The following is a 24,711-nucleotide window of genomic DNA, read 5'->3' as shown; positions in this document are numbered from 1 at the left end:
CAATTCTGAAGATCATACCATAGTGGTCCCGGTACAGGAGTTCTTCACATTTCATCTTAAAAGGTAAAACTTTGAACCATGTCAAAAGCACAGACCTTTCTGCTTGTAGCTTGTTATTAGATTTTGTATTTAGATGAATCGGATCTAGCTGATTACAATTGTATGGGAACGTGTGTGTGCATGAGTCTGCGTCATGCTGGTTGTTCACGTACGCAGGTGAAGGCTGATGGGAGGAGGTTCGCGGCTCATTTCGTGGTAATTGACTGTTTGACAGCGGTTAACTGAAAGGTCCTCGGCTGCTTCTTCTACACATTCATCTCTCCATTAGAGCAGGCGCTCAGGGTTTTATTGGACTAATTAAAACCGTCTTCATTCTTGCTCAGTGCTGCCGTGGAAAACGTGCACAGCCTCCTGCAGAGATGCTAGTGTGTGTGTGTGTGTGTGTGTGTGTGTGTGTGTGAGTGTGTGAGAGCATGAGAGAGAGAGAGAGAGAGAGAGAGAGAGAGAGAGATAGAGAGAGAGAAAGAGATAGAGGGAGAGAGAGAGGGAGCGGGAGAGAGAGAGAATCTGTTGGGCCAGAGTGAGCCTATTGTTTATGTTATCTATTAAACAGATTCAGACTAACTTATTAAATCATTTTATTTCAGATTTATGGTTTTCCTACTGTCTTTGAGCATCCCACTGAACACAGAAAGCTGATCCTTGCATTCTTGTGTTGACTTCAATGGTGTATATATTTTTACTTAAATTAAATTTACAGGTATAAAAAATGTAAACAAAAATACATATTTATGAGTAAAAAGATTTTCTAATTTACTTTGTATGCAGGGAAGCTCAAAATGTGGGTTAAAGTTTTTTAAACAGTAAATAAGACAATAACAAAATAAAACTACATAAGAAAATAACACATTTTCATGGTAAATTCTATGGATGTTAGTTTTATTCCCTTGACATATCTCTTTCTGTATTTTTACCACATAATTTTACAGGGGAGCAAGAAAACAACCTTTCCTTTAAACTATTATGCTTCTATTCCATTACAACGAAAATACAAAATTTAACAGGTTACGTGATGTCATTTAGTAAATATACAATTCTTTGCTCAAGTAAGTGTGCTTGATGATGTTGTACAAGCTGGAAATGAATGAGTTAAACGTTTCCAATTAAAATAATACTGAAACATACTTCACAGACCACGGTGTTGTCTTCATAGTGGTAGAAGTTGTGAGAGTGGTTTTACAACAACACCCAGCACTACTGCTCTACCCATGCCAGATGACTTATCTAGTACTTTCACTCTGAGAGCCATCTCTCGTAACCCGTCTTCCCTGGCCTCGGGATCCGTGAAGAAGAAGTCCTCGTTGAACACAGGATCACGGCAGTTCTTGATGGTGGCGCTCTGCTGTCTCTGCAGTTTCCCTGGGGTCAGGCTCAAGGTCAGGCCGCAGTGCAGGGGTCGAGGGTCGCCGGCATCGCGCAGGCCCTCCACGGAGACGACCCGGACGCGGATCGTGGCTGGACCTCCCGCGTGGCTGGAGTGGGAGGCGGATATCCGAACGCGACCCCCGTGTGGCAGAAGCAGTATGTGCTCACTGTGAAGTCTCTCCTGGCAGTGCAGCATGTCCAATGGGAACTGGAGGGGCGGGGCTAAGGTGGAGTGGTTAGGTTGGTGGCCTGTTACACCCGTTTTTTCAGTTTTCGTAATCATAGACCATGCTATGTGGTTTGGTTTGTTTGAGTTCACTGGGATATCCCTATTAAGAAATTCCTTTGACGGCAAGAGAGATTGTGAAACAGTATCTTCATGTTTGCGCCTGATTGGCCAGGAGGGAGGTGGTGAGCTGTGAGGTGAAGACTCAGCTGAAGACAGTGTCTCACTGTCTACGCTGCCCACCTTCAGCCGTGCCATGGAGGCCAGTTTTGGTGCCATCGAAGTGGCCATCCTTTCCAGCTTGTAGCTGGTGAAGGTCGAATGAAACAAAGACTCCTTGCGTCGTGTGTTCGGGCTTTCGAACAGACCAGATTCGTAACATTTCAGTGAAAATGGATGGGGCTTTGCTCGGCCCCTAGGGTCCACCGTAACGCCCCTGTTCTTATCCGTTTTCATGGCTGGGGTCAGGTTAGGTTTTGATGGAGAGGGCCGGTCACAGATGGGCCCCTTTCCACCAAGGCATTTTGGAACAATTCCTTCTGCGGCCACTAGAGAGCGTCTGCTCAGACGGGGAGGCAGGAAAAAATCTGGGATTTTCTCCGGCGTCAGGACATTGCTGTGCAGCTTGTGAAGCAGATTCGCCTTCGCAGAGATCTCCTCTGAGTTCCTGCTGACCAGCTGGCTGAGATCTCCTGGGAGGCTCTCGGCAGTCTCTTGGATTTTCCTAAGGATCCACATTATGCCCGCTAAGACCCAAACAGGACCTGGCATGAAAACAAAATAATGAAATTCTTAGAGATAACAACAACAACAACAACAACAACAAAACATACACAATTTAAAGAATTGCCATCATTTTCTAGAACATCTTCATACCAGTTCAAATGCTGTTATTTCACACAACAATATACCACTATAAACTGTACATACATTATGTAGAGTGAGGATTTTGAGAAGCGATTTACCTTTTTGAAGGTTTCCTAAGAGTAAGTGGAGATTCTCCTCGCAGGAAAAGCAGTGTGCGTCATTGGGTAACTGCACTGGTATTTATGTTCTAGCAGCCCTGTCTCCCCCAGTGTTTCCTGTCAATCACACATATTCCTGCCCCCACAGATCATCTGCTTGCTTTGATCTAAGTGCCCTATGAACCGGTCTGAAATCAGTTTCTCCTTCTACATTCATAACCTGGACCATCATGAGAAAACGGTACACCTGGTCTCATATCAGTCAGGCATGGCAGAACCATATCAAAAATGGTTTGACCATTTATCTCTTTGACTCTCCTTTTCAAAGGCCAGCAATGACCTCATCCAAAGAGTTTCAAAGAGCAAAATGTCAGAGGCTGACCACATGTACCTCCTGCTGGGCCTCATATATGAGATTTGATGCTAATCTGAGTTCAATTTTATTGGTTATTGCTTGGAACAATAATTAGCAAGGTAGAAGAAACTAGTTTCATGTCACATCAAAATGTAAACACAGAATAATTATTGGAGGGATTATTTAGATAAAAGATGAGTGAATCTGGTATAATTGCATATTTTGGTTGGGTCCATCCATTATGTTCAGGCAAAACAGTGTTGAAATCAGGAAGTGAACAGTAGACACAGGGGGAAAATGTCGTGGTTCACTTGTGGTGTAAGGCTGACATGAATTTTGATGGTACTATAAACATTGCATGAACCTTATGTAAAGCCTATCATTAATTACACAGAGTTTAACACGACCTTAGGCTAAGTATAGGGGGGCTACTTCTGGTAAATTCTGGTAGGACTAGGGTTAAGTTTAAGTCAAGGGTAAAGTCAAGTCGTAAACAAACATTTGTCATCACTGTACATTTTTTTTGGAATGATTCATTCGTTAATTACTCTAAACCACAGGATAATGGAATGTAAATGTAAATGTAGATGTAAATGTTTCTGTTAGCGGATTGTTACAGCTGCATAGTGTACATATTTACTTCAATGGACAAACTGACTGAGCATCTTAATATACATAATATGACAAACATGCATTTAGTCACTTCTTCTTCTTCTTCTTTCGGCAATTCCAGTTTAGGGGTTGCCACAGCGGATCAAACTCCTCCATGTGGCCCTGTCCTGAGTGTCCTCCACTGACACACCAGCCACTCTCATATCCTCTACCACTGCATCCATAAACCTCCTCTTAGGTCTACCTCTCCTCTTGCCTGGAAGTTCCATCCTCAAGACCCTCCTACCAATATACCTCTCCTCCCTCCTCTGTACATGTCCAAACCATCTCAATCTCGCTTCTCTAACTTTATCTTCAAAACATGCTACATGTGCTCATCCTCTAATAAACTAATTTCTGATCATTTCTAAGCCTCACTTAGTATACGCTTAGTATGATTTTTACTTCTGCAAACATTAGTCCAACACTGTCCCTGATGTCATACCCACAGTCAAACAACACCAAGTCTCCAGGCAGTAATTTTTGAAGAAGTCCACTGTTTTCAGTCACATGCTTTTCACTCGCATGACTTCCCCAACCTTTGGGGGGGGGGGGGGGGGGGGGGGGGGGGGCATGTGTTACAAGCACATGTTGAATGAAATTTGACTTTTATTTGTAACATTCACTAAATGTGAGTTTTCAATAGAAAAAAGTCACGCAGCCAACTGATATAGTTCATATCCAATATATACAGTCATGTCCTTCAGTTAACTTCTGTTTACCCTCCACTGTCTGCCTTGTTGCATATATTTTGCAATTAGTAAATCAATATAGGCCTAAAATTAAGACAGTAAAATGTCTGGCCAATCTGCACAGATCCTTTCCCCTTCCTTAGTGTCCAACTTCTCATACAGCTTGCTATATGCCTTCTCTTTAGCTTCTGTCACTGCTCTCTTTGCCTTACGACACGTCTCCTTGTACCTCTGTCTACTTTCTTCATCTTGCAACTGCTTTCCTCTCAAACTTTCTTGAACTTCCTCATTCCACCACCACGACTCCTTGTCTATCTTCCTCTGTCCTGAGGTCACACCAAGTACCTTCCTAGCCAGATCCCTCACTGCATTTGAAGTCTCATCCCAGGTATCCAGAACACCACCACCGTTACCCAGTACCTGCCTCACCTCATCCCTGAATTTTACACCACAGTCCTCATCCTTTAACTTCCACCACCTGATCTTAGGTTCCACTCTCACTCTCTTCCTCTTCTTCACCTCCAAAACCATCCTACATATCACCATCCTATGCTGTTCAGCTACACTCTCCCCTGGTAACACCTTGCAATCATTAACCTCTTTCAGGTTTGTCTCCTACAGAGGATATAGTTGACCTTTGTGCATCTTTCCACACCCTGTGCTCTTCCTTTTTCTTAAAGTAAGTGTTAACTTCAGCCATCGTTATCCTTTTAGCAAAATCTACCACCATTTGTCCTTCCATATTCCTTTCCTTAACACCATATCTACCCAACACCTCCTCATCACCACTGTTCCCTCCACCAACATGTCCATTTAAATCTGCTCCAATAACCACTCTCTCTTCTTTAGAAACCTGCAAAACAACTTCATCTAACTCTCTCCAGAATTCTTCTTTCTCCTCCACATCACAACCTACCTGAGGAGCATAAGCACTGATGACATTCATCATCACCCCATCAATCTCTAACTTTACACAGATCACCCTGTCACTTACTCTCTTTACCTCCACTACACTCTTACTAAACTCATCCTTCAGGATTACCCCTACTCCATTTCTCTTCCTGTCTACACCATGATAGAAGAGTTTGAAGCCACCCCATATGCTCCTAGCCTTGCTCCCCTTCCACTTGGTCTCCTGTACACACAGTATATCTATCTTCCTCCTCTCCATTGCATCAGCTAGCTCTCTCCCTTTACCTGTCATAGAGCCCACATTCAATGTACCAACTCTAACCTCCACCTTCCTGCTCTGCCTCCTCTCCTTCAGCTTCAGAACCCTCTTCCCCCCTCTCCTCCTCCTCCTTGTCCCAACAGTAGTCCAATTTCCTCTAATGCCCTGTTGGACAATAGCACCAGTGGCGGTCATTGTTAACCCGGTTTGGAATTTCTATTTATGATCATCATTTGATTTGGCGCAGTTTTTACACCGGATGCCCTTCCTGACGCAACCCTCCCTATTTATCCTGGCTTGGGACCGGCACTAAAATATACTGGTGTGTGCACCCTAGTGGCTAGGCTAGTAAAATCCATTATGATCTCCCAGCAATATATCAAAACATGAGCACCATCTTCTGGACAGATTTGTACTTACACTTCAAGTTATTCAGCGAAACAAGGCTTTATATTACTGATACTGTAAATATACTTTGATTGTGTTCAGTAATACGCCTACACCAGAATAACGAGGTGCTCATTTGAGTTATAACCGGGTTCATATTTTGTTCAGCAATCTACAGATTTTTTGTATTACAGTGCGTAGACCGTAGGATATCTTGCGTCGCACAATATGTATCTATGCACGTGTCGTTAAACACAAAATGTGAAAGTTACAGACACTGATAGACATTCAGCATTTTTTATTAAATTGAAATGCCACCCTACAGAGCAGGCTACATTTGTCAAAAAATGTGATAAGAGTGTGATGTCGGCCTATGTACCGTGCATGTGTAAATCGTTGTAATATGCTTTCAGCATTTCTCTCATTTTTCATAGTTTCCTACATTTCTCATCTGGCAACACTGATCTGGTACAATCGCAACGCGTAACTGTCTACGGTCACTAGATATTTACACTACCGTAGACACAAAGTAACGATAGTGAGTGAAAATACAAATCAGATTTGGAGGACAATACACAACTCAGTCATTGAATACCAGTATCGCTGCATGCTTCACTACCAAAGTAAAAAAAAGTTGTAATTGTTTTCTTTTTACCTTCGTACTGTGGCGAATTAAGCATTTACAATGTTTTGTACAATATGCTGTGCACAGGAAATGTTCGGCGTAATCGGACGCTTAAAGCTTCTAGGCGATACTTGGCCACTAGAGGGCGACAGCGCACTGATTCTTATATGAACCGAAGATTTGACGTCAGAAGAATGCGTAGCCGCGCCAAAAGGACGTCGGCGAAGTCGCGCGCTTCCCCCTCGGTCGTGTACCGGGTGGGAAGATCGTAGCGCGGTGTGGACGTAGATGGGCACAGCCGTTTGACGCGGTAGTCATCTTTGTTTAAAACGCCGGGTAAGTAGCCACATACCCAATTCCACCACCAAAATACCGCGACGGATGAGCTATATAGGCAGTTAGCTAGTAACTATCGCATTTTTAGCTAGCTGTTTTTATTATTATGTTTAACGTTAAATTCTTATAGGCCTCGCGACGTTATAACGGTAATTTTGATAGCTTGAAAACGTTTTTTATATAACAAAAATTATACAGCTTTAAAGAAAACGTTGCCTAGACACAGTGAATGTACCTCTAAATAAACTGTACTTCTTTGGTTATCTAGGTAAATGTAACGGCGCGACGTCAGTGACAGTTATTCGCGATCGGCTCCGGCGCGCGAGGCAGTACCGAGAAGTGCTCGCGCTTCCCCAGCAACGCGATTTCCCCGAAAGCTCCTGTCACAACTCCGACCAGACCAGTGTGTGTAGCCAGACCACTATACAGACCTCACAGTCTGTGCATATTCAGGCTGTGTAGCTATAACATTTGTGGAGTGAGTAGAACAATATTACTTACCAGAATATTGTCCAACGACCAGAAAGCTACCGTGTTACAATACAATATTCTTAGTGGACAACACATGCTTGTCTGGTGTTTTTTTCTGAGCAGTGATCACCCGAGCTGTTTGCTGGGTCTCCCAACAATGCGCGTGCTGTGGCGCTGTGCAGGGACTGCCAGCTCTTTTGCATGAACGTCTCCCGCCTTATCAATGCCGTAGTCATGTAAGCAGCGCGGTAATCTCCCACCACTGTTCTCGTAGGAGGCTGCTCGCTCAAATGCCTCCTTGTTCGTCTTCGCCGAGCATTGTAGTTTTAAAGAAAATTCAGCAAATATCTCGATGCTTGGGACGTAAGTATCGGAGGTGTCTAGTGCAAGAACCCAGCTCAGATCAGTGACGTCCCTCCACAAACTCATCAGTTAAGTTGCAGGTTTAGTAGGTGTGTAATGGAGACATCATCCCGCTGTGCTTGAGTCTGTTCTAAAGCAACCTGTTGTCAGCAGGAGATATAGTATCATTTAAAATGTTGAATATTTGGTTTGTTATTTAAGTGCAGTAATGTACTCAAATTGCATGTTGTATATATGGTTACTTTTATGAGTTGTAAAAATAGCTATTTTGTGTCATTCTAGGTCTCAGCATTTCAGACGCTTGCACTGGATAAAAGGACCGAATGAGAAGTTGTACTTGGTGTCATTGCAGTAGCCATCTGACAAGATGTGAGATGTATTATCAAATTTCTTTAACATCTAATATATTATGATAAGAGTTAAGTTTAATGGAGTCAGAGCAAAGCATCTGCTAAATCTCTGAATGCTTAGAAGAAATAAAAGCCCTTGTGAAGATCGGAGGCCATTTCCAGTTACAGGAGAAACTAAAAAGCTTTGGCAAAATAAAAGTCCTCTACCAAAATTATAAATTATAATTCCCAGACATGAAGTGCCTCATTTTGGACGCGTCCCCAATCATGGTCAGAATACCTGGGCCCTAAACGGTCTCTGCGCTGCCCATCCTCCCTGTTGCCTCTCCAGAAGAAGCCCTGTGGGCCTCGGCGTGCAAAGATGGGCCTGTTGGGGTCCCCTTTCGACAGCCTGCTGTACATGCTGCTGGGCGTCTCCTTCACTGTGTGGTTCACGCTGCTCCTCGTCTTCATCGTCGTGCCGGCCATCTTCGGCCTCTCCTTCGGCATCCGCACCCTCTACATGAAAGTCCTGCTCAAGGTGTTCGAGGTAAGCTCCCATGTTCTCCCATGTTGGGCCGGGGCTGGGGGTTGGGGGGTTGGGTTTGTTTTCGCAGACAGTCTTTGTCTTGGCTTTCAGACTTCATTCTCATTTTTTGTGGTGGTTCCGCGTGAGTGTCCACAGGTTTGGCCGAGGCTGTATTTTGTTTGTGGCACACAGCAAACCTCGCTCATCTTGGATGGGGGTTGTGTGTGAGACTCGGTGACACACCTGTTGACAGTTAAAGCAACTGCAGTATTAGCTCACCTGGTAAGGCAGGTAGAGCAGACGAGCTAGCAGCACCTAGGTTGTGGGTTTGATTTCCAGGAGGTGCACATCCCATCATACCAGTAAACTTGCAAATCTGGACAAGAGTTCCTGCCAAATACTGTAACTGCCAGTCCCATCAGCCTAGCCCAGCCCCAACTCATCATTATCTAGCAGCAGGTAATAGTTATAGCAGCAGTAACATGTCTCCAGCATGCTGTGGTTTAGGAGTAGTGTGACTTTAGTCTGACCTAAACCACACGTGGCCCTTTCACATCTGTTGCTAAAAGGTAGCAGCTCATGAATTTCCAAATGGTTGCCTGGTACAAGAGGTCAAGACCCCCGCATCAAGTCCTAGAGGCATAGTGAGAACTGGACACAAGAGAAGTGGACGAACGTTATCGCTTTCTCTGCTCTGTTCCAACGTGGCATGAAGAGATCCATTTAATTGGTGATGGCAGAGTTTGCAGGAACCCTAACTCTAATCCTAACTCTAACCCTAACCCTGTCTGACCTCCATTTTTGTCCATTTAATCCGCAGGATTTTGCCCACTTAATCCGTACCTATCTGTCATCCAAACCTGTCCCCACGGCCCTCATAACAGCAGCAGTTATTGGCATTTTTCCTCTAACTGTTGTAATTATTGGCCATAATTGCAATACGAACCTGAAGAGAATAAATAAAAAATTGTCATTATTGGCAAATTATTTCTTGATCTAAGTGCTACAGTAAATATAATATGTGCTTCTCTCTCATATGTCTTTCACTGGCATATCAGGAATACCATTAGGTTTAGAATAGCCTCATTAACAATGTTACTGTTGGTTAACATAGATCACCCACTTTAAGGGGTTCCTCAAGGGTCTACTTTTGGTTCACTATTTTTCATTATTTACATGATACTAATTGGTCAGATTATTCATAGCCTTGGATCTAAATTCCCACTGCTGTGCCAATGATATTTAGACATACGTTAGGGACTTTCCTCCCCAGTCCCTAATAGCAGGCATCCGTAAATGAAAAGTCTGGATGAACAAAATTATATAATTAAATGAGGTATTGTTAGTTGAGCCCTAAAAACCTGGTTCTGAAATGTCTAATAGACAGAGGCCCACATTCATTGGTAGGAGTTTTGGCATACAGCTCGATTCCTCACCCACAGTAGAGACAGGCATGATTAACTCACTACGCTTTTTCCCATGTTCATAACATGGCACGTCCCTGGCCATTACTCAGTGAGGCAGAAATTATGGTTCCTAACTTCATATTTTCTCGCATTGATTATTATAACTCCCTTTGTGTTGGTTTTCAAGCTAACACCATTAACACACTTCAGTTTATTCAAACCTCAACTTTTCGCTACCTTTAAAGCGAAGTGGGCCATTGGGCAAAGTGCGTCTGTTATTAGAAGGCTCCTTCATCCCTATCAAACCCCCTCCCCCCCCATTTCTTCTTTCATATCCTCCACCTGTCTGCTGACACTGAACTATGGGTGGTGCCACCATGTGTCAGATCTTTCAGTAGAGTCCTCCACCCCTATCTTCTGGTGCTCCTCCTTCATCTTTCAACACTATTTTTGTCTTTAAATGTTGTTACATTGTAAAGTGACCTTGGGTTTCTGAAATGTAAATATAACATTAATGTTATTGTTTATTTTTATTTATTAAATTTATTATGAGATACCTTCTAAGATCTTACTGGTAACAGTGTCCGAGAGTGAGAGACAGAACTGAGATAGAACTGAGAGAGAGAGAGAGAGAGAGAGAGAGAGAGAGCGAGCGCAAAAAAGGGAACAAGATGTTACTTGAGTAGAGCAGGAATAGGGAAGATGGGCGTTTCTTCCCTGCAGCTGTTGATCATTTAGTTCTAGTGTTACTCAAGTGTACCTCTCACTCACATGCAAGTACACACACACACACACACACACACACACACACACTCCAGATCGCTATGCTGATGCGTGCGCTCCCCTTCCGTCCTGCTCCGTTGGTTGGTGATCTGTAGGTGGGCAGGGGGCCACTTCCACACAACCTTAGGACTGTAGTGTCAGACACTGCAGTTGAGGGAGGAGGATGGAAGTGAGGAGCAGATCTGCCAGATTGAGCACTTTCACTCTCTTCTGCCCTGAGGTCACACTGACTAAATATTTCTTCTGTCATCGATTATTTTTAACAGTGATGAAAGAATCTGAAGGCCATCTGTCACTTTGACAGACTGGAACAGAGTGTGAACTACCGTAACTTTAAATAATTCACAGCCTTGTCAAGTTGTTGGTAGTTGTGCATATGAATTAGCTATTGTCTGATTTCACGCCTCTGACCTCGTTATCTATTGTATCATTGTATCATTAGGCTGTATATAACAAGCCATAACAAAATGTCACTGCAGCTGATTGAAGTCTCATTAAAAAGGTTGATTATTAAGATGGCATCGATAAACAAGGTGCGAAAAGTCATTGATACAGTGGAGGAGTAGGGACATTATTATAAGGGATATTATTGATTACTCTTATCAGCCATTGGGGCAAGCAAGAGGCAGAGAGGAGGAGATGAGGAGAGAGGTTTAGATTCACTAAGCACAGCGTCACCAGGCCCAGGAAGGAAGATGGCAGACCGTTCTCCAACACGTGTGGGTAAACACCAGTGACGGAGCTGACAGAGGGGGCGTGGCCATGCAGAAATTGCCTCTCGTTGATCGCAAAGCAGTGGTGGCCGCATCGAAGCTTCAGGTGTGGCCAGTGAGAAAATTAATGTATAAAAATTAAATGCTCTTACATGTCTCTTCTCATCACAAAAAAATAATAGTATTATCGCTCCTGACCCCCTCTGTTGGTTGCCCAAGACTCTAGTGCTGTAGCACTTGGGCAGGAACGCTACAAAGTCTCCTGGGTTGTGACTGAGATGTAGTGTTGCCTTCAGCTCAGGCTCGGACAGCCTCGGTTGAGGGGCTGCAGATGTCCGGGTGGCTGTTGTGAATGAATGTGAGCATAAAGCAAATGGCAGGACTCAGGGGGGACTCGAGCTTAGGATGAAGAAAGCTGTAGTTGCTAACATAGTTTTGTTGGACAGGCCAATAATAACTTTGCCATATGGGTTATTTTAAAGCTGAAGGCTTTAAGAGCAATTTTTACGTGTCCAGGGCTACAGTGTTGTCTTCGTGTTATGTAACACTCAGTGTGTGAGGTATGTACAGACATGCACATGCACGCAGGCATATGCTTATACACTGCCTTCCTCCCACATGCCTAGAAAACCCTGGAGGCCACTCAATTTACTGGAAAACTTTTCCAGCTGTAGGTTGTGTGTGTATGTGTGTGTGCATGTGTGTGTGCATGTGTGTGTGCATGTGTGTGTGCGTGTGCGTGCGTGGGTGTGTGTGCATGTCTTTATGCACTCCTACATTTCTCACATGTTTATGTAGTCCTACATTTTTTCCTGATACTGGTATACTCCTTATATTTAAACTAGTGAAGTTGCTCTGCTAGATGTCTATGCTAAACATGAGCTTCTGCAGGACGTTGTAGATTTACAACAACCTTGTAGGATTGTAATCACTGCAGACTTGTGTAGCATTATAACCACTGCAGACTTGTGTGGCATTATAACCACTGCAGACTTGTGTGGCATTATAGCCACTGCAGACTTGTGTGGCATTATAACCATATATGACCAAATCATATAACTTCAGTCATTCTGAAACTAATTGGTTTGCTCCAGCTGTTCATGCTGTTAAGCTACTCTGGACCAAACGTGAAGAGCATGTAACTTCTGTTTTGTTAGGGCTCTGTGGTTAAAGTTTCCAGTGTAGCTATTGTGAGTTTCAGTTTCACTTCACAGTGGAGAATGAGGGTCCGGTTCTGGCAGGTTCTTGAAGTTTAAGGTTGATGTCGCAATGTTAGAAAGCGGGCAAAAAAAACCCCAGCTCACATTCATGACATTGATGGTCTTGCCTGCTGTGTTTTGCAGTGGGCCACCCTTCGCATTGAAAGAAGTGCCAAAGAGAAGAAGCACCTCCTGTACAAGCCCAACACTAACGGTGAGGTGCCTGCGTACGCCTCAGTGGGGGTCTGTTCACGAGTGGACGTGTTGGGGTTGTGATGGCGTGTGAATGTGTGACTCTTCACCTCTGGCCACCTAGAGAATATATGTGTGTTTGTCAGAGTATATATATGTGTGTGTGTTTGTCTGTGTCATAAGGTGTGTGTGTGTGTGTGTCTTCATCATAGGGTATATGAGTGTGTGTCACAGGGTATATGTGTGTATGTGTTGTAGGATAGTGTTTGCCATAGGGTTCATGTGTATGTCATGGGGTGTCTGTGTGTGTGTCATAGGGTAAATGCTGACTTATTGTGAAGAGAACTTGCATGTTATGTCATTGACAGTGAGTATTTTACCATACTTATACCATACTTATTATTATTAACTGTTTCTTTTCAGGCATCATAGCCAAAAAGCCAACCTCTTTAGAGGAGGAGCTTAAAGAGATCCGGCGAAATGGCAGTGGCCAGGACCTGGATAGCTCCTCCCCCACGGTCCATGGCCCCTCCCCTTCCTCCTCGGAGTTCGCCGTGTCGGACGTCTTCTACTTTTCCCGCCGCGGCGTGGAGAGCATCGTGGACGACGAGGTGACCAAGCGCTTCACGGCCGAGGAGCTGGAGTCGTGGAACCTGCTCACGCGCAGCAACTACCACTTCAGGCACATCAGCGTGCGGCTGACAGCCCTGTGGGGGCTGGGCCTGGTCATCCGCTACTGCTGCCTGCTGCCCCTCAGGTCAGTCCTACTAGCCCACGGATCCAGCAGACACGCTCTCGAATCGTGAAATGAAAAACATGGATGTTTCTGAAGTGTCCCTCAGCCCTTTACTTGGTCTGGCTGGTAAATCCTCCCGTCTAACCGGGCAGAACAGATTTATTAAAGGGGTGGTTTTAATTGCAGCTGCAGGTATAAGTCGCTCTGGTTCCTTGTTGCATCACTGTGGATGTTTAAAACACCCAGGTACGTATTAAAAACGACACTGTAATCTCACCTGCGCTCTAGTAATTCTAATGCCGGTCTGGAAGCACAAGTTTGATCACACAGAGAGATTGGAGACATAGCGAGTATCGACGCGAGAGTCTTGGATGTCGGTGCGGATTCTCCTGTGCGTGCACATTCACAACCATCCAAACAGCTTATTGATTGCCGTGGGTGAATCTCGGTTCATCTCGGTTCGTCTCAGTTCGTCTCGTCCCAGATTCTCTTTGGCTCTGAGGCAAACGTTCCTACGTCCCGCAGCCAGAAATGTTGCTCTGCTTCATTGTCGTGTCTGACGGAAGGCGGGTCTAACGGCGCGGATCCACCGCTAAAAAACAGCGCGTCTAATAACTTCAGATGTGTTTAACACATCCTCACTTCACCGCACGCTAGCAGACCAAATGACCAGATGTGCGTCCAGGGTGATGTCTCCAGTAGTTGTCTATGTGTGAATAGATGCGGTTAGTCATACTTCATGCTGTTTTGACTCTCGCGTCCACGTCCTTTAACTGAGACTACCACACCATACTGGAAACAGGAGTATAACCCAGTAAATGACAGTGGGAAGTAGACCTGCAGTAACCCTGCAGCGATGGATCAGTTTTAACTCCAGGCTAATTCTGCCTCTCCTCTGGGCCATATGGGGCCCTTCTGTGGGATTTGGAGCAGGCCAGAGGTCTTATCTCGTATCTCACGTTGCCTGATTGAAGGTGGGGGTTGGGGGGGAGGCACTAGGGAATGTGCTTGATAATCTCTTTATAATGAGATGTTCTTCACTTGGGTATTGTGTTCTTAATTGAATGTTAAGGCCTGGAAGAGTTCACCCACGTCTCAGATCTCACATTCATTCCGTTTTTGAAACCGACTAGAGCTGGTTCAAGCATTCTGCTTAAAATTCATAGTAAAGATCGACACTTATTATGAAATGTGTTAAATGAAGGATAATTGTTTTTGTCACTGAGAAAAAGGAGAAAATATATTTTTTTCTTCTTGCAATTGACTGACTGATATATTATAACTGCTCATTGAGTCCTGTTGCTTGTCTGCTTGTGTGGTTCACAGGTTAACCCTAGCTTTTACAGGTATCACCCTGCTGGTTGTCTTCACCACCATAATTGGATTTCTGCCCAATGGGAGGTAAGAACAGTAAGCAGAAAGTTGTAATGTTCCTAATATGTATTAATATATGAAACCCATATATGAAACTTTTATTTTGAAAAGTCATTTTTTAGTTAATTACCTCAATCTCAAGAAGTCTTTAGATGACAATATTTCTAACATTTTTGTGCATCTGTGCATGTGTAGGATGAAGAATTTTCTCAGTGAGAAAGTGCATTTGATGTGTTCCCGCATTTGTGTGAGGGCACTAACCGCGATCATCACGTATCATCACAGGTGAGGCCAGTGAGTCTTTATGAGCTTACACATCACAGATGAGGAATCATAAACATTATTAACATTTCACAATACCAGTAGTGGAATTGCTGCTAAAGGAAAAAGAAAGAGACTTGGACTCCTCGCTGTAATTATAGTAACTGACATAAGGACGATAATAGTTTGATGTTAAAAAGGGAAATTTAAAAGGTTTCATACTCTGAAAATGTAGCCTGTTTTCCTGCTAAAGCAGGCAGTGGAAAACCTCCAGAAGCGTCCAGACGCTGCATCAGAGGACATTCCTTTGGAGAGGGACATTCAGTATCGCAGATCTGTAGGTGATGAAATAGCAGATTTCTCTTATTATAGAGTTAAATCGTCACTATGTAAAGTCAGTGGACTGTTACTTTACACACCGTGACCGTGACGTGCTGCGTCATGGTTTTGGCTGGGCCTGGTGAATGTGAGGTGGTGTGATTACATTTGTTGTGCACAAATCTGATAAAGGAAGTCCTGGAACAGGCCGCGCCCATAATCTGGAGTCCAGACAAAACTTAACAAACACAGGAACAAAATGGCATAGAGAAAACCGCAGAGCTAATAATACAAACACAGAATTATTAACAGCGACATCAGGACAAGACATGTGTAGATATCCAACCACGGGGTATATACTGTAGATCAGTGGCGATTGCTTTAAGACTGCAAGGGAAGCTCAGCTTCCCCTAAAATGTCAAAAAATAAGTGATCAAACATATACAAAGAGTGCAGCGAAACGAGACGAGCCATTGGATGAATGCTGGGCTTTGTCCCGCCCATCGGACGCTCAGCGTCTCTGGGGGTCTATGGGGCAGTGGGTCGGCCTCGGCTGGCCCGTACGCTCAGCTTCTGCATGATGAATGGATGATCTGTCTGAGGCCGAATCCCTTTTTGAGCGAGCGAAATGAGCGAATCGGCGATCTTTTGGTGTAAACTTCCGCGGGAGCATTTAATGTAAATTTTTTTAATTTTCATTCTGTTCTGAGTTGAACCGGAGATTTTCTTAATCCTCTTAGCGGCATTTTCTTCGTTAAAAACGACTAGCGACAAATCGAGCTTCTATTTCTGGTGGTTTTTGTTGTAGCTGCTTGTGTTTGGAGACTGACTTCTATCACTCAAGCCGAAATTGAGCTTCCCCTCCTTGAAAGACCAGCATCCACCACTGCTGTAGATACACAGGATAACGAACAGAAGCAAAATATTACTGGGACCAATAAAGGACGGAGATTAGCAATACGCAAGACGAGGGCAGAGCCAGGACCGGCAACAAAAGCACATGGCAACATTACCATGGGAACCATGACATCAGAGGGAAGGAACTAGTGCATTAGGTCTTAGGAGGACATCAGAGAAAGATGGATGGCAACATTCTAGCTTTCATGAACCGTTCATGAATTATGGGATATAACAGGTTTGTTGAACAGTAATCATTTGTTTTGGTACCTTACTTTCAGCTTCACATAGGACACTTCCATGTGCTTTCCAAGCAAAGTTAGCCAAAGAACCATTATAAAGGATAGCCAACAGCACATGTAATAGGCAGGATATTAGTCAATATAGACAGATGAACGATGTTTCTGTTATGAAATGTATTTAGAGCCAAAACAGTTCAGCTCTATTGGGATCTAGCTGGCACATTTCTGCTAGGTTTTGCTTCTTGTAACCATTTAGATGTGTGTATGGAGTTTGAGATTAAGGCTCTGATCCAGCGTCGGCTGCCAGCTTATCAAGTCAGCTTTGACAGTGTGGCAGTTGATGCTTCAGAGGGCGAAAGGAGTTGGTGACTTTTTTTCCCTAAATAAATCAGTAAACTCTTCGACTCTTATTTACTTGATTTGGATGCCAAGCTTCAGAATCTACTGATTTTTAGTTTTTTCAGAACCTTCTCTTGGGTGTAAACAACTGTCAAATGGTGCCTTAGGCGCTGACCTTGTCAGACGGTGCCTTAGGCGCTGACCTTGTCAGACGGTGCCTTAGGCGCTGACCTTGTCAGACGGTGCCTTAGGCGCTGACCTGCTTCTGGTGTCAGTGAGCGCTGACCTGTGTGTGTGTGTGTGTGTGTGTGTGTGTGTGTGTGTGTGTGTGTGTGTGTGTGTGTGTGTGTGTGTGTGTGTGTGTGTGTGTGTGTGTGTGTGTGTGTGTGTGTGTGTGTGTGTGTCACTCAGTGAGAACAAGCCGAAAAACGGAGGCATCTGTGTTGCCAACCACACCTCTCCCATCGACATCATCATCCTAGCCAGTGACGGCTGTTATGCTATGGTAAGAATTGTGTGTGTGTTCCTCGTCGTGCCAGGGTGATGTGTGTATGAGAATTTGGTTGCATGACCGGGTCTGTGCTTCAGTGTCAAGAGTGTTTGCGGTATGAGGTTTGAATTAACATGTGTGAATGCATGTGTACATCTGTTACTTTTAGCAGAACGAGAGTGTCATAGCCAGTGAAAAAAAAAATCACACCTTGTGTTCCCTTCTGTCAGATGTCACTGTTTTGCGTGCATATATAAACATGCATTTCAAATCAACACGTTTTGTTGTTTTTTCCAGGTAAGCATTTGTGGCTGTTTTAGTGCAGCCTCACTTGAGTTAGCAACTTTGTTAATATAGTGATACAGCTGCTTTGTATGTAGTCCTGTGGGCATCTTTATATACATACACACACATACAGTTGTGTGCCATATGTTGTCATTTTATTTGTTTACAGGTCATAAATACAGCCTGTATAGTCAACTATATTGATTATTGCCAAAGGAGAATACTAGTTGCAAACTGTATGTGGTCCATAAAGAGTTATAAAGGCCACATTGATGATTTTGATATTTAATGTTTTTATGTTATCAAATACTGTAAATGTGCATTGGGATTAGAATTAGGATATTGAGTTGGTGCGGAGTCTGTATGCACTACATGGTGGAAAAGAAGGACACAAAGTGTTATGTTTGATAGGAAGCCCCACTGTTATACTGCCACCTTGTGGAGGATTTCCTGCTTGTTAACATTGGGGTATAGATAGATAGAGACAGACATAAACAAGTAAAATAAATATAATGCACTTCTATGAGGGGCTATGTATCTAAAACAAACATTTGGCCAAGGGTACGTAAACTTTGTCATACACCTGTTCATGTATATTCACACATGGACATAATGTAGTGGGGACTAGTGTGTTTAGTCCCTCATGGGCTATTTTGTTTTTTTTTTGCTTTTTAGCAACAAAATGCAGCTTTTAGTTAAAAATCTAAAACAGCAAAGATATTTATTTTTGGTTAATAAGGTTAATGTGAACATAGACTGTGTGTGCGCTGTGTGTCAGGTTGGGCAGATCCATGGAGGTCTAATGGGAATCATTCAGAGGTCCATGGTAAAAGCATGCCCACACATCTGGTTTGAACGCTCAGAAATCAAAGACCGCCACCTGGTGGCCAAAAGGTATGTGGCGCTTCCCACCGCATTCTCACATGTTGATCAAACACATATATTTAAGAATGAAAACTATTTCTGTGCAGGTTGAGCGACCACGTAGAAGACAGAAACAACCTGCCCATCCTCATCTTTCCTGAAGGTGAAGCTCAGGTCTTCCCCCGTGACGCTAGAACTGTTCCTGTGTTGAGCCTGTACAGTACTGTGATCTTGCGAGGAAAAAATAAAGTTTTTTCAGAGATTCGGTTGCTTTGTTTGTTGTTTTTACCTAGGAACCTGCATCAACAACACCTCTGTGATGATGTTTAAAAAGGGAAGCTTTGAGATTGCATCCACCATCTACCCCGTGGCCATCAAGGTTGGTGGAGAAGTGGAATACGAGTCCGTCTGCTTCGAAAACCTCAGACAGAATGGCCCCTCCTCCGCAAAACATTAAACCTGTTCCAATATCTGCAAGCCCAAATGTGTAGTAATAAGAGCATTGAGGTCATAGGTCACTTGTTGCTTCCAGGTGTGTTCTGGACTTTGTGTTCATGTATGAAAACGCCCCTGGCGTGACCTGCATAGAGCAGCTGAAGGGAGATGAGCTGAGGGATCTGTAGGGGAAAGGTCATTGAAGAGAGAGAGATATGTATGAATCTTGACTAAATACCTGGCCAACAGCATTCACAGATTCACACTAAACGACTAATCAAACATGTATTGGTTGTTTAGTGTAGCTTCAAAGATGTTGCCTATAAAAAATAGTATAGTATATACTCTACAAAAAGTATTTTTGATTATTTCATTGTTTGTTTTTGTTGTGTGTGTGTGTGTAGTATGACCCTCGCTTCGGAGATGCCTTCTGGAACAGCAGTAAGTTCGGCATGGTGAGCTACCTCCTACACATGATGAGCAGTTGGGCTATCGTCTGCAGCGTGTGGTACCTGCCCCCTATGAGCCGCCAGGTACACACACACACACACACACACAAACACACGTTCCATGGTTCAGTTGTGATGGTACATTTCAGGGAGGAAGCAGCGTCTTGTCTGAATATGCCTGCTTCCTGCGATGGTGGAGATGTAACATTACTTGTGTGGCCTTTGCCTTGTGGAGTCCTCCAATCCGAAGTCCACAGGTGCAGGTCTGTGCACATGCATACGTGCAGGTCTGTGCACATGTCCAATGTTAAGCTTTCAATGAAATTGAAATTGAAAATCCCGACCATTATGACCCCTCTAAGAATGAATTAAAGGCACATGCTATCTAAAAATAAATCGAAGCAGATATAAATCAATGTCTGATGTATTTGCAGTTCTCGCAGGGATGTCAGTTGTGTTGAACCACTCGGGTCTAACCTTGGAGTGCTTAAAGATTTTCACTTTAAAAGTGCTGTAGGCATTGTGAATGTGTAACTGACTCCAGATGTTGACAGATTTGTCGAACAAACAGTATGGAACTTGGGTACATGGGTACCAGAGTGCAAGATTATGGTTAGTCGAAAAAACCTATAGACCTGCTTTCAACCGATAAGAATGTCCTCACTAAGAGGCATTGGTACAGATTGTGTGTGATGCTGAAGGATCAGCTTGGCCGCCTTCCCTGGAGTTTCAGGACAGACTGCTGATGGACTCTTTTGACCTCCAGTAAAATGCATCTGTTGAAGCTTGTGAGATGTTCTGTTGAGTTTCGCTAACCACAGATCTTTGACCATGTCCTCAGAGACCTCCACGGACTCCTGACTGGTTGCTGAAGACCATTTTAACTTTATGCTTATTCTTTGGCCCATCACTCCGGTCTGGCCAGTCACACCATACACCAAATCCCCAACCTGGCCATCCAACTTCTCTCTGAGTTTTCTTTTAAAACCCAGAAGCTTGAACTCTTCTTTGCTTGTAAGTGCAAAAAATAATGCAGCTCTGGCCATTTCTCGTACACAGTTCAACATATTGACGTGGTGATATTGTCATGAAAACATATTAATCCATTTAAAATTTGCCATACAAACGTAGTCACTTAAACCAGTGATTGAGAGCAAGGATGAAATTGACTGCACCCCATGGATATCTATTATAATTCCCCCTTCTGAGAGTACAGATTTAGAGATCTTTCCCACCAATAACCTGGCCAGATGCCCGTCTTCCCCCACCACCACAGATGGGAGGGGAGGGGGCACTTTGCATGCAGAATGCCTCTCCTTTTCCGAACGAGTCGTCAAATCAGAGCTCCACCTCTCAAAGATAACAAAAGACGATGTCGGCCAAACTGGTGGACACATTTGAGCTTCCCACTTGGACCAGAATGGGTTTGAGAGCTCCAGAGCTTCCAGTGTTGGCGGATTATTGGTGTGCTAGGAGGGCGTGAGAACCTATAGAGAACCACTGAAGCGTGGTAGAAGCTGGAGAAGAAGCCTCTTCTGTAGGCTGCTCTCCCGTTAGGACTCTCGAGATGTGCCAAGTGTGGGAAGCCACCCTCACAAGCCACGTTTCATGAAACGATAATACGCCATTGCTGTTCTGATGCTGTCCAGGGTGATTTTTCTTTTCCTTTTATGAAACTGTAGATGTTCTGGTTTTGCTGAGATGAGCCAGATTCGTTCACTTGCTGCCTGACTAGCTGCTGTTGTTGAAATCTAACTAGCTACATTCCTCTTTAATAAGTATTATCTAGTAAACTGTGATTAACACAACAAATAAATAGTGATAACACTGTGATACTTAACACCCCCAGCCACCCCACTGAAAATCTGGTAATAACAGGAAAATCATGTCAGACACTCTCAATCCAACCCAGAGTTCATGGAGTGCAGATCGTGGTGCAGCGGCAAAGCAGCTGGAAGACGTCTCTCTTGTCTCGAACGGTCAAACAACAGCTCTGGCGGAGCCTAAACACCCGGAACCTCCCGCCGTAAATGTCCTTAAAGTTTGACACCCTCCTTCTGCCTTCGCCCTAACAGGAAGGGGAGGACGCCGTCCAGTTTGCCAACAGGGTGAAGGCAGCCATCGCTAGGCAGGGCGGCCTGGTCGACCTGCTGTGGTGAGTGAGTGCTTACCCAGTGTCCTCGCATGAGGGGGGTGGCGTTGGGTGTTTTAACACCCAACTGTTCCAACGTGTGAAACATAAACCCGCCCCTTTCTGAAGCCGTAGTTTCTTGGCACGCACGGATGCTGCGTAGATTTTTGGTGTTTCTGCTTTTTTGCACATTTCGGATTATGTTTTAGATTCCTGTCGTTGTTCTCGGCGCGTCTGTAGGGACGGCGGCTTGAAGAGGAGCAAGGTGAAGGACACCTTCAAGGAGGAGCAGCAGAAGTTATACAGCAAGATCCTGGTGGGAACGCACGAGGACCGCGGCCGCTCCTGAGGACATCGGCGCACGCTCGGTGTGAAACACCACACAAGCCACCGCAATGGGACCACAGTGTGTCGCTCCGCTGAGAAAAAGGTCTCGTTTCCACGGCTGCGACCCAACGACGGGTCGAATTTCAGTCGTGTCCTGCTCACGTACCTACCACCATACTTTGTTGTTTTTGAATTGGCACACAACAAGAGAAGAACCCTCGAATGGTTTGACAGCACGACTGCTTCACAAGGTCTCCCTGACCGCTTCCTCTGACAAACTGCCTGTTATTTGTTTTGTCAGGAAGAGTTGGTCAGTCTGACAAAAGAACCGTTACCCGGCAACAGTAACGCACTGTGTTGTTTCCTTCTGCTCAGTGAATTAACAATTTCGTTTTGTTTATTTAATCAGCTTTAGGTGTTACAGATATCTCTGTCATTGCTGTTGTATGAAACCTCAATGCTCAATGACATAATAGTTTTATTCACTGTTTAACAATTTATTTTTCTTTTTATGCCATCTTGTGATTGGCAATATCTATCTTCTTTATTTGACCTTCATTAGATGTTTATTATATTTTTATTCTTATGTAGCCATGGAAATGCTTTCTTCTTTACTGCAAAAGATGGCTCTGAAATCACATTTATCGCTGTGAGCAGAGAATCCTGTTGTTATTATATCATTATTACCCTAGCGTCGACATTTGAAAGACTTGATGATATTGGCTACAAAAAAGTTGCCATTTGAAAACTTTCTCTCCACTTTGTAGATGCAAAGGGTCTTTTCTCCAGATAACTGGATGGGATTCAAGCAATATTTTTACATATGATGAGTTTGTGTTGTTTACATTTTATTCTTAAAGCTAAATAATGACTTTTATATTTACTTCAAGATTATTATACGCAGACCCTGACAACGTACTGTATTTGAGCGTAAACTGCCTCATTTGGGTCAGTAAATGTCTGCTAAAATTACTGACACCCTAAAACATCTGAAGCCTTTTGAGTTACAATACAAATGATATGGCAGAAACCATGAAATAACCTCCATCACACAGTATAGGCAAACCCTTCCTGCCCTGCCTTTTACTGGGCCTTTCTTCTACAGTTTGGTGAAGTCAAGGAGCCACGTACACACACCATAATTGAGGAAATGGCCAACCCACCACAACTGCCCACTTTGGATTTTCTGTAGAAGCATTGAAGGTTCATGTTGACAGAGATCCAAACAGCACCGTCCAGAGAATGGCTGGCGTCATTTGTGCCATTGTAGTTACCACTGTAGTGATGCACCGTTTACATGTGCCTGCATCAGGGTGGGCACTGTTTGCTGCACAGCAGTCTGTTGCATAGCAGTGCTTTTTGGTGTACTTTCAAGAAAGTATACACTATGAGCGTAGCTCCATGTAATAGTATTTAGGATTGAGAAGTGACGAGGTCACATAGACGTCAGTGTACTTTGTAAGCAGTATGCTAACACGTAGATGCCCAGATACCCTCTGATGGCATGGTCTCATCCAGGGCCAGCTTGATTTAGAGATGTCGTTCTTGCATCGCTCGTGTCAAACCCCGCACACTTTCTGCACGACTTTGAATACGGTGCGACCTGGGTTTGCCGAGAGGGGTTGAATGCTGTGGACATGCGCACGCGATTCGATGGCTTGTACTCCGGTGTGCACTCTCGACAACACGGACACGGCTCTGCTGTTGAGTTCCGCCATTTGACGAGGGCAGAACGAAGATCTCGGGGAAGCTTCGTGTGGAGGGATCTAACGGACATCTGAGGCCGCTGCTGTTAGGATTACGTCCAGTTCAAACCATGTTTGAAGAGTTTCTTCAGGTTTCTGTGTAATTGTCTTCAGTTCTGCTGAGCTCTCTAAAGTATTCTTTATTTCTCATGATGCATTTTGATCGTAAATCTGACGGATCTGTACTCTCAGAAAGAACACCTGTCCTTGTGTGATGTCCACATACGGATAAACATGTCGAAGTAATCAGTAAAATGGTTCTAAATTTTTTTAGAGTCTGTTGTGTATGTCAAACAAGTAAAACTTTGTATGGATCTTTTTAAGGACATAATTTGTTTCATAAGCGCAATTAGTAAATGTGTCGATTACTAATATGCATGTCATATACATAATATATACATAATGTATGTTATGGGTGTAATGTTTAGTAAATGTTCATGAACATAAAATTGCATGTACTGCATCGTGTATTTGGCAGTCTACACTGGCAGACTGCACAGACAGTCTACACAGTCTTCCTAGACTCACCTAGTTGGAAAAACCCGAAATTAAAACTTGGCAAGAAATGAGTTTCATGCCTGACATGTTAGGATATAAACCATGTCAGTAAAACAGTTGTATTCTAGACTTCAGTACAGGGATGTGTTTCAGCACGTTCACTACAGGGATGTTAAAGCACCTTAGTCATTTTAGAAGTACTTTTACATTATTGGAAAATTATTAATATTATTTTATTATGCATTAGTAAGAGTATGTGTGCTCCCTGTCCTTGCACCACTGCCTCTTGCTTTATCTACTTTCTGTTTTACAGGCCGTTTTCCAGGTGTAGAATGAAATATGACTCGAGGGTGTTTTGGGCAGAGATGACCAAGTAATTCTACCAGAGATTTCCTTTCATTCGTTAACTACCAAACTGTATGACCTAAGAGCTTTCATTATGGTAAGGGACAGGCCTGTTCATGTTGTATTGCCAAATATCTTTCTTGCCCACTTCTTTTGT

The 24,711-nt window shown here is 43.8% G+C and overlaps 2 protein-coding genes across 13 annotated transcripts; one reads left to right on the top strand and one right to left on the bottom strand.

Annotated features, from left to right (window-relative positions):
* Nucleotides 1-669: 669 nt before the first annotated feature.
* Nucleotides 670-7,793, bottom strand: LOC143490305 (C2 calcium-dependent domain-containing protein 4C). 2 transcript variants are annotated; one of them, XM_076988969.1, is made up of 2 exons: nt 7,335-7,793; nt 670-2,415 (listed from the first exon to the last, which is right to left on the bottom strand). In XM_076988969.1, the coding sequence occupies exon 2, from the start codon at nt 2,387-2,389 to the stop codon at nt 1,208-1,210; it is 1,182 nt and encodes a 393-aa protein (XP_076845084.1). In that variant the 5' UTR covers nt 2,390-2,415; nt 7,335-7,793; the 3' UTR covers nt 670-1,207. The 2 variants fall into 2 exon arrangements, with proteins under 2 accessions (XP_076845084.1, XP_076845083.1); XM_076988968.1 differs by lacking the exon at nt 7,335-7,793 and adding an exon at nt 2,617-4,177.
* Nucleotides 6,690-24,185, top strand: LOC143490303 (glycerol-3-phosphate acyltransferase 4-like). 11 transcript variants are annotated; one of them, XM_076988966.1, is made up of 16 exons: nt 6,690-6,833; nt 7,102-7,311; nt 7,428-7,540; nt 7,950-8,036; nt 8,349-8,546; nt 12,771-12,840; nt 13,242-13,575; nt 14,881-14,955; nt 15,124-15,213; nt 17,397-17,490; nt 18,539-18,654; nt 18,732-18,787; nt 18,918-19,003; nt 19,464-19,592; nt 21,584-21,663; nt 21,880-24,185. In XM_076988966.1, exons 5-16 carry the CDS (start codon nt 8,379-8,381, stop codon nt 21,986-21,988), a joined length of 1,407 nt encoding a protein of 468 aa, XP_076845081.1. In that variant the 5' UTR covers nt 6,690-6,833; nt 7,102-7,311; nt 7,428-7,540; nt 7,950-8,036; nt 8,349-8,378; the 3' UTR covers nt 21,989-24,185. The 11 variants fall into 11 exon arrangements, with proteins under 11 accessions (XP_076845081.1, XP_076845079.1, XP_076845082.1 ...); XM_076988964.1 differs by having other exon boundaries at nt 8,250-8,546; XM_076988967.1 differs by lacking the exon at nt 7,428-7,540 and having other exon boundaries at nt 7,102-7,238.
* The last annotated feature ends 526 nt before the right edge of the window (nt 24,186-24,711 follow it).

This window comes from Brachyhypopomus gauderio, unplaced genomic scaffold (genome assembly GCF_052324685.1).
Source record: "Brachyhypopomus gauderio isolate BG-103 unplaced genomic scaffold, BGAUD_0.2 sc65, whole genome shotgun sequence".
NCBI classification, from domain to species: Eukaryota; Metazoa; Chordata; class Actinopteri; order Gymnotiformes; family Hypopomidae; genus Brachyhypopomus; species Brachyhypopomus gauderio.
The sequence above is the reverse complement of the archived record's forward strand: the minus strand, read 5'-3'. Positions and strand labels throughout refer to the sequence as shown.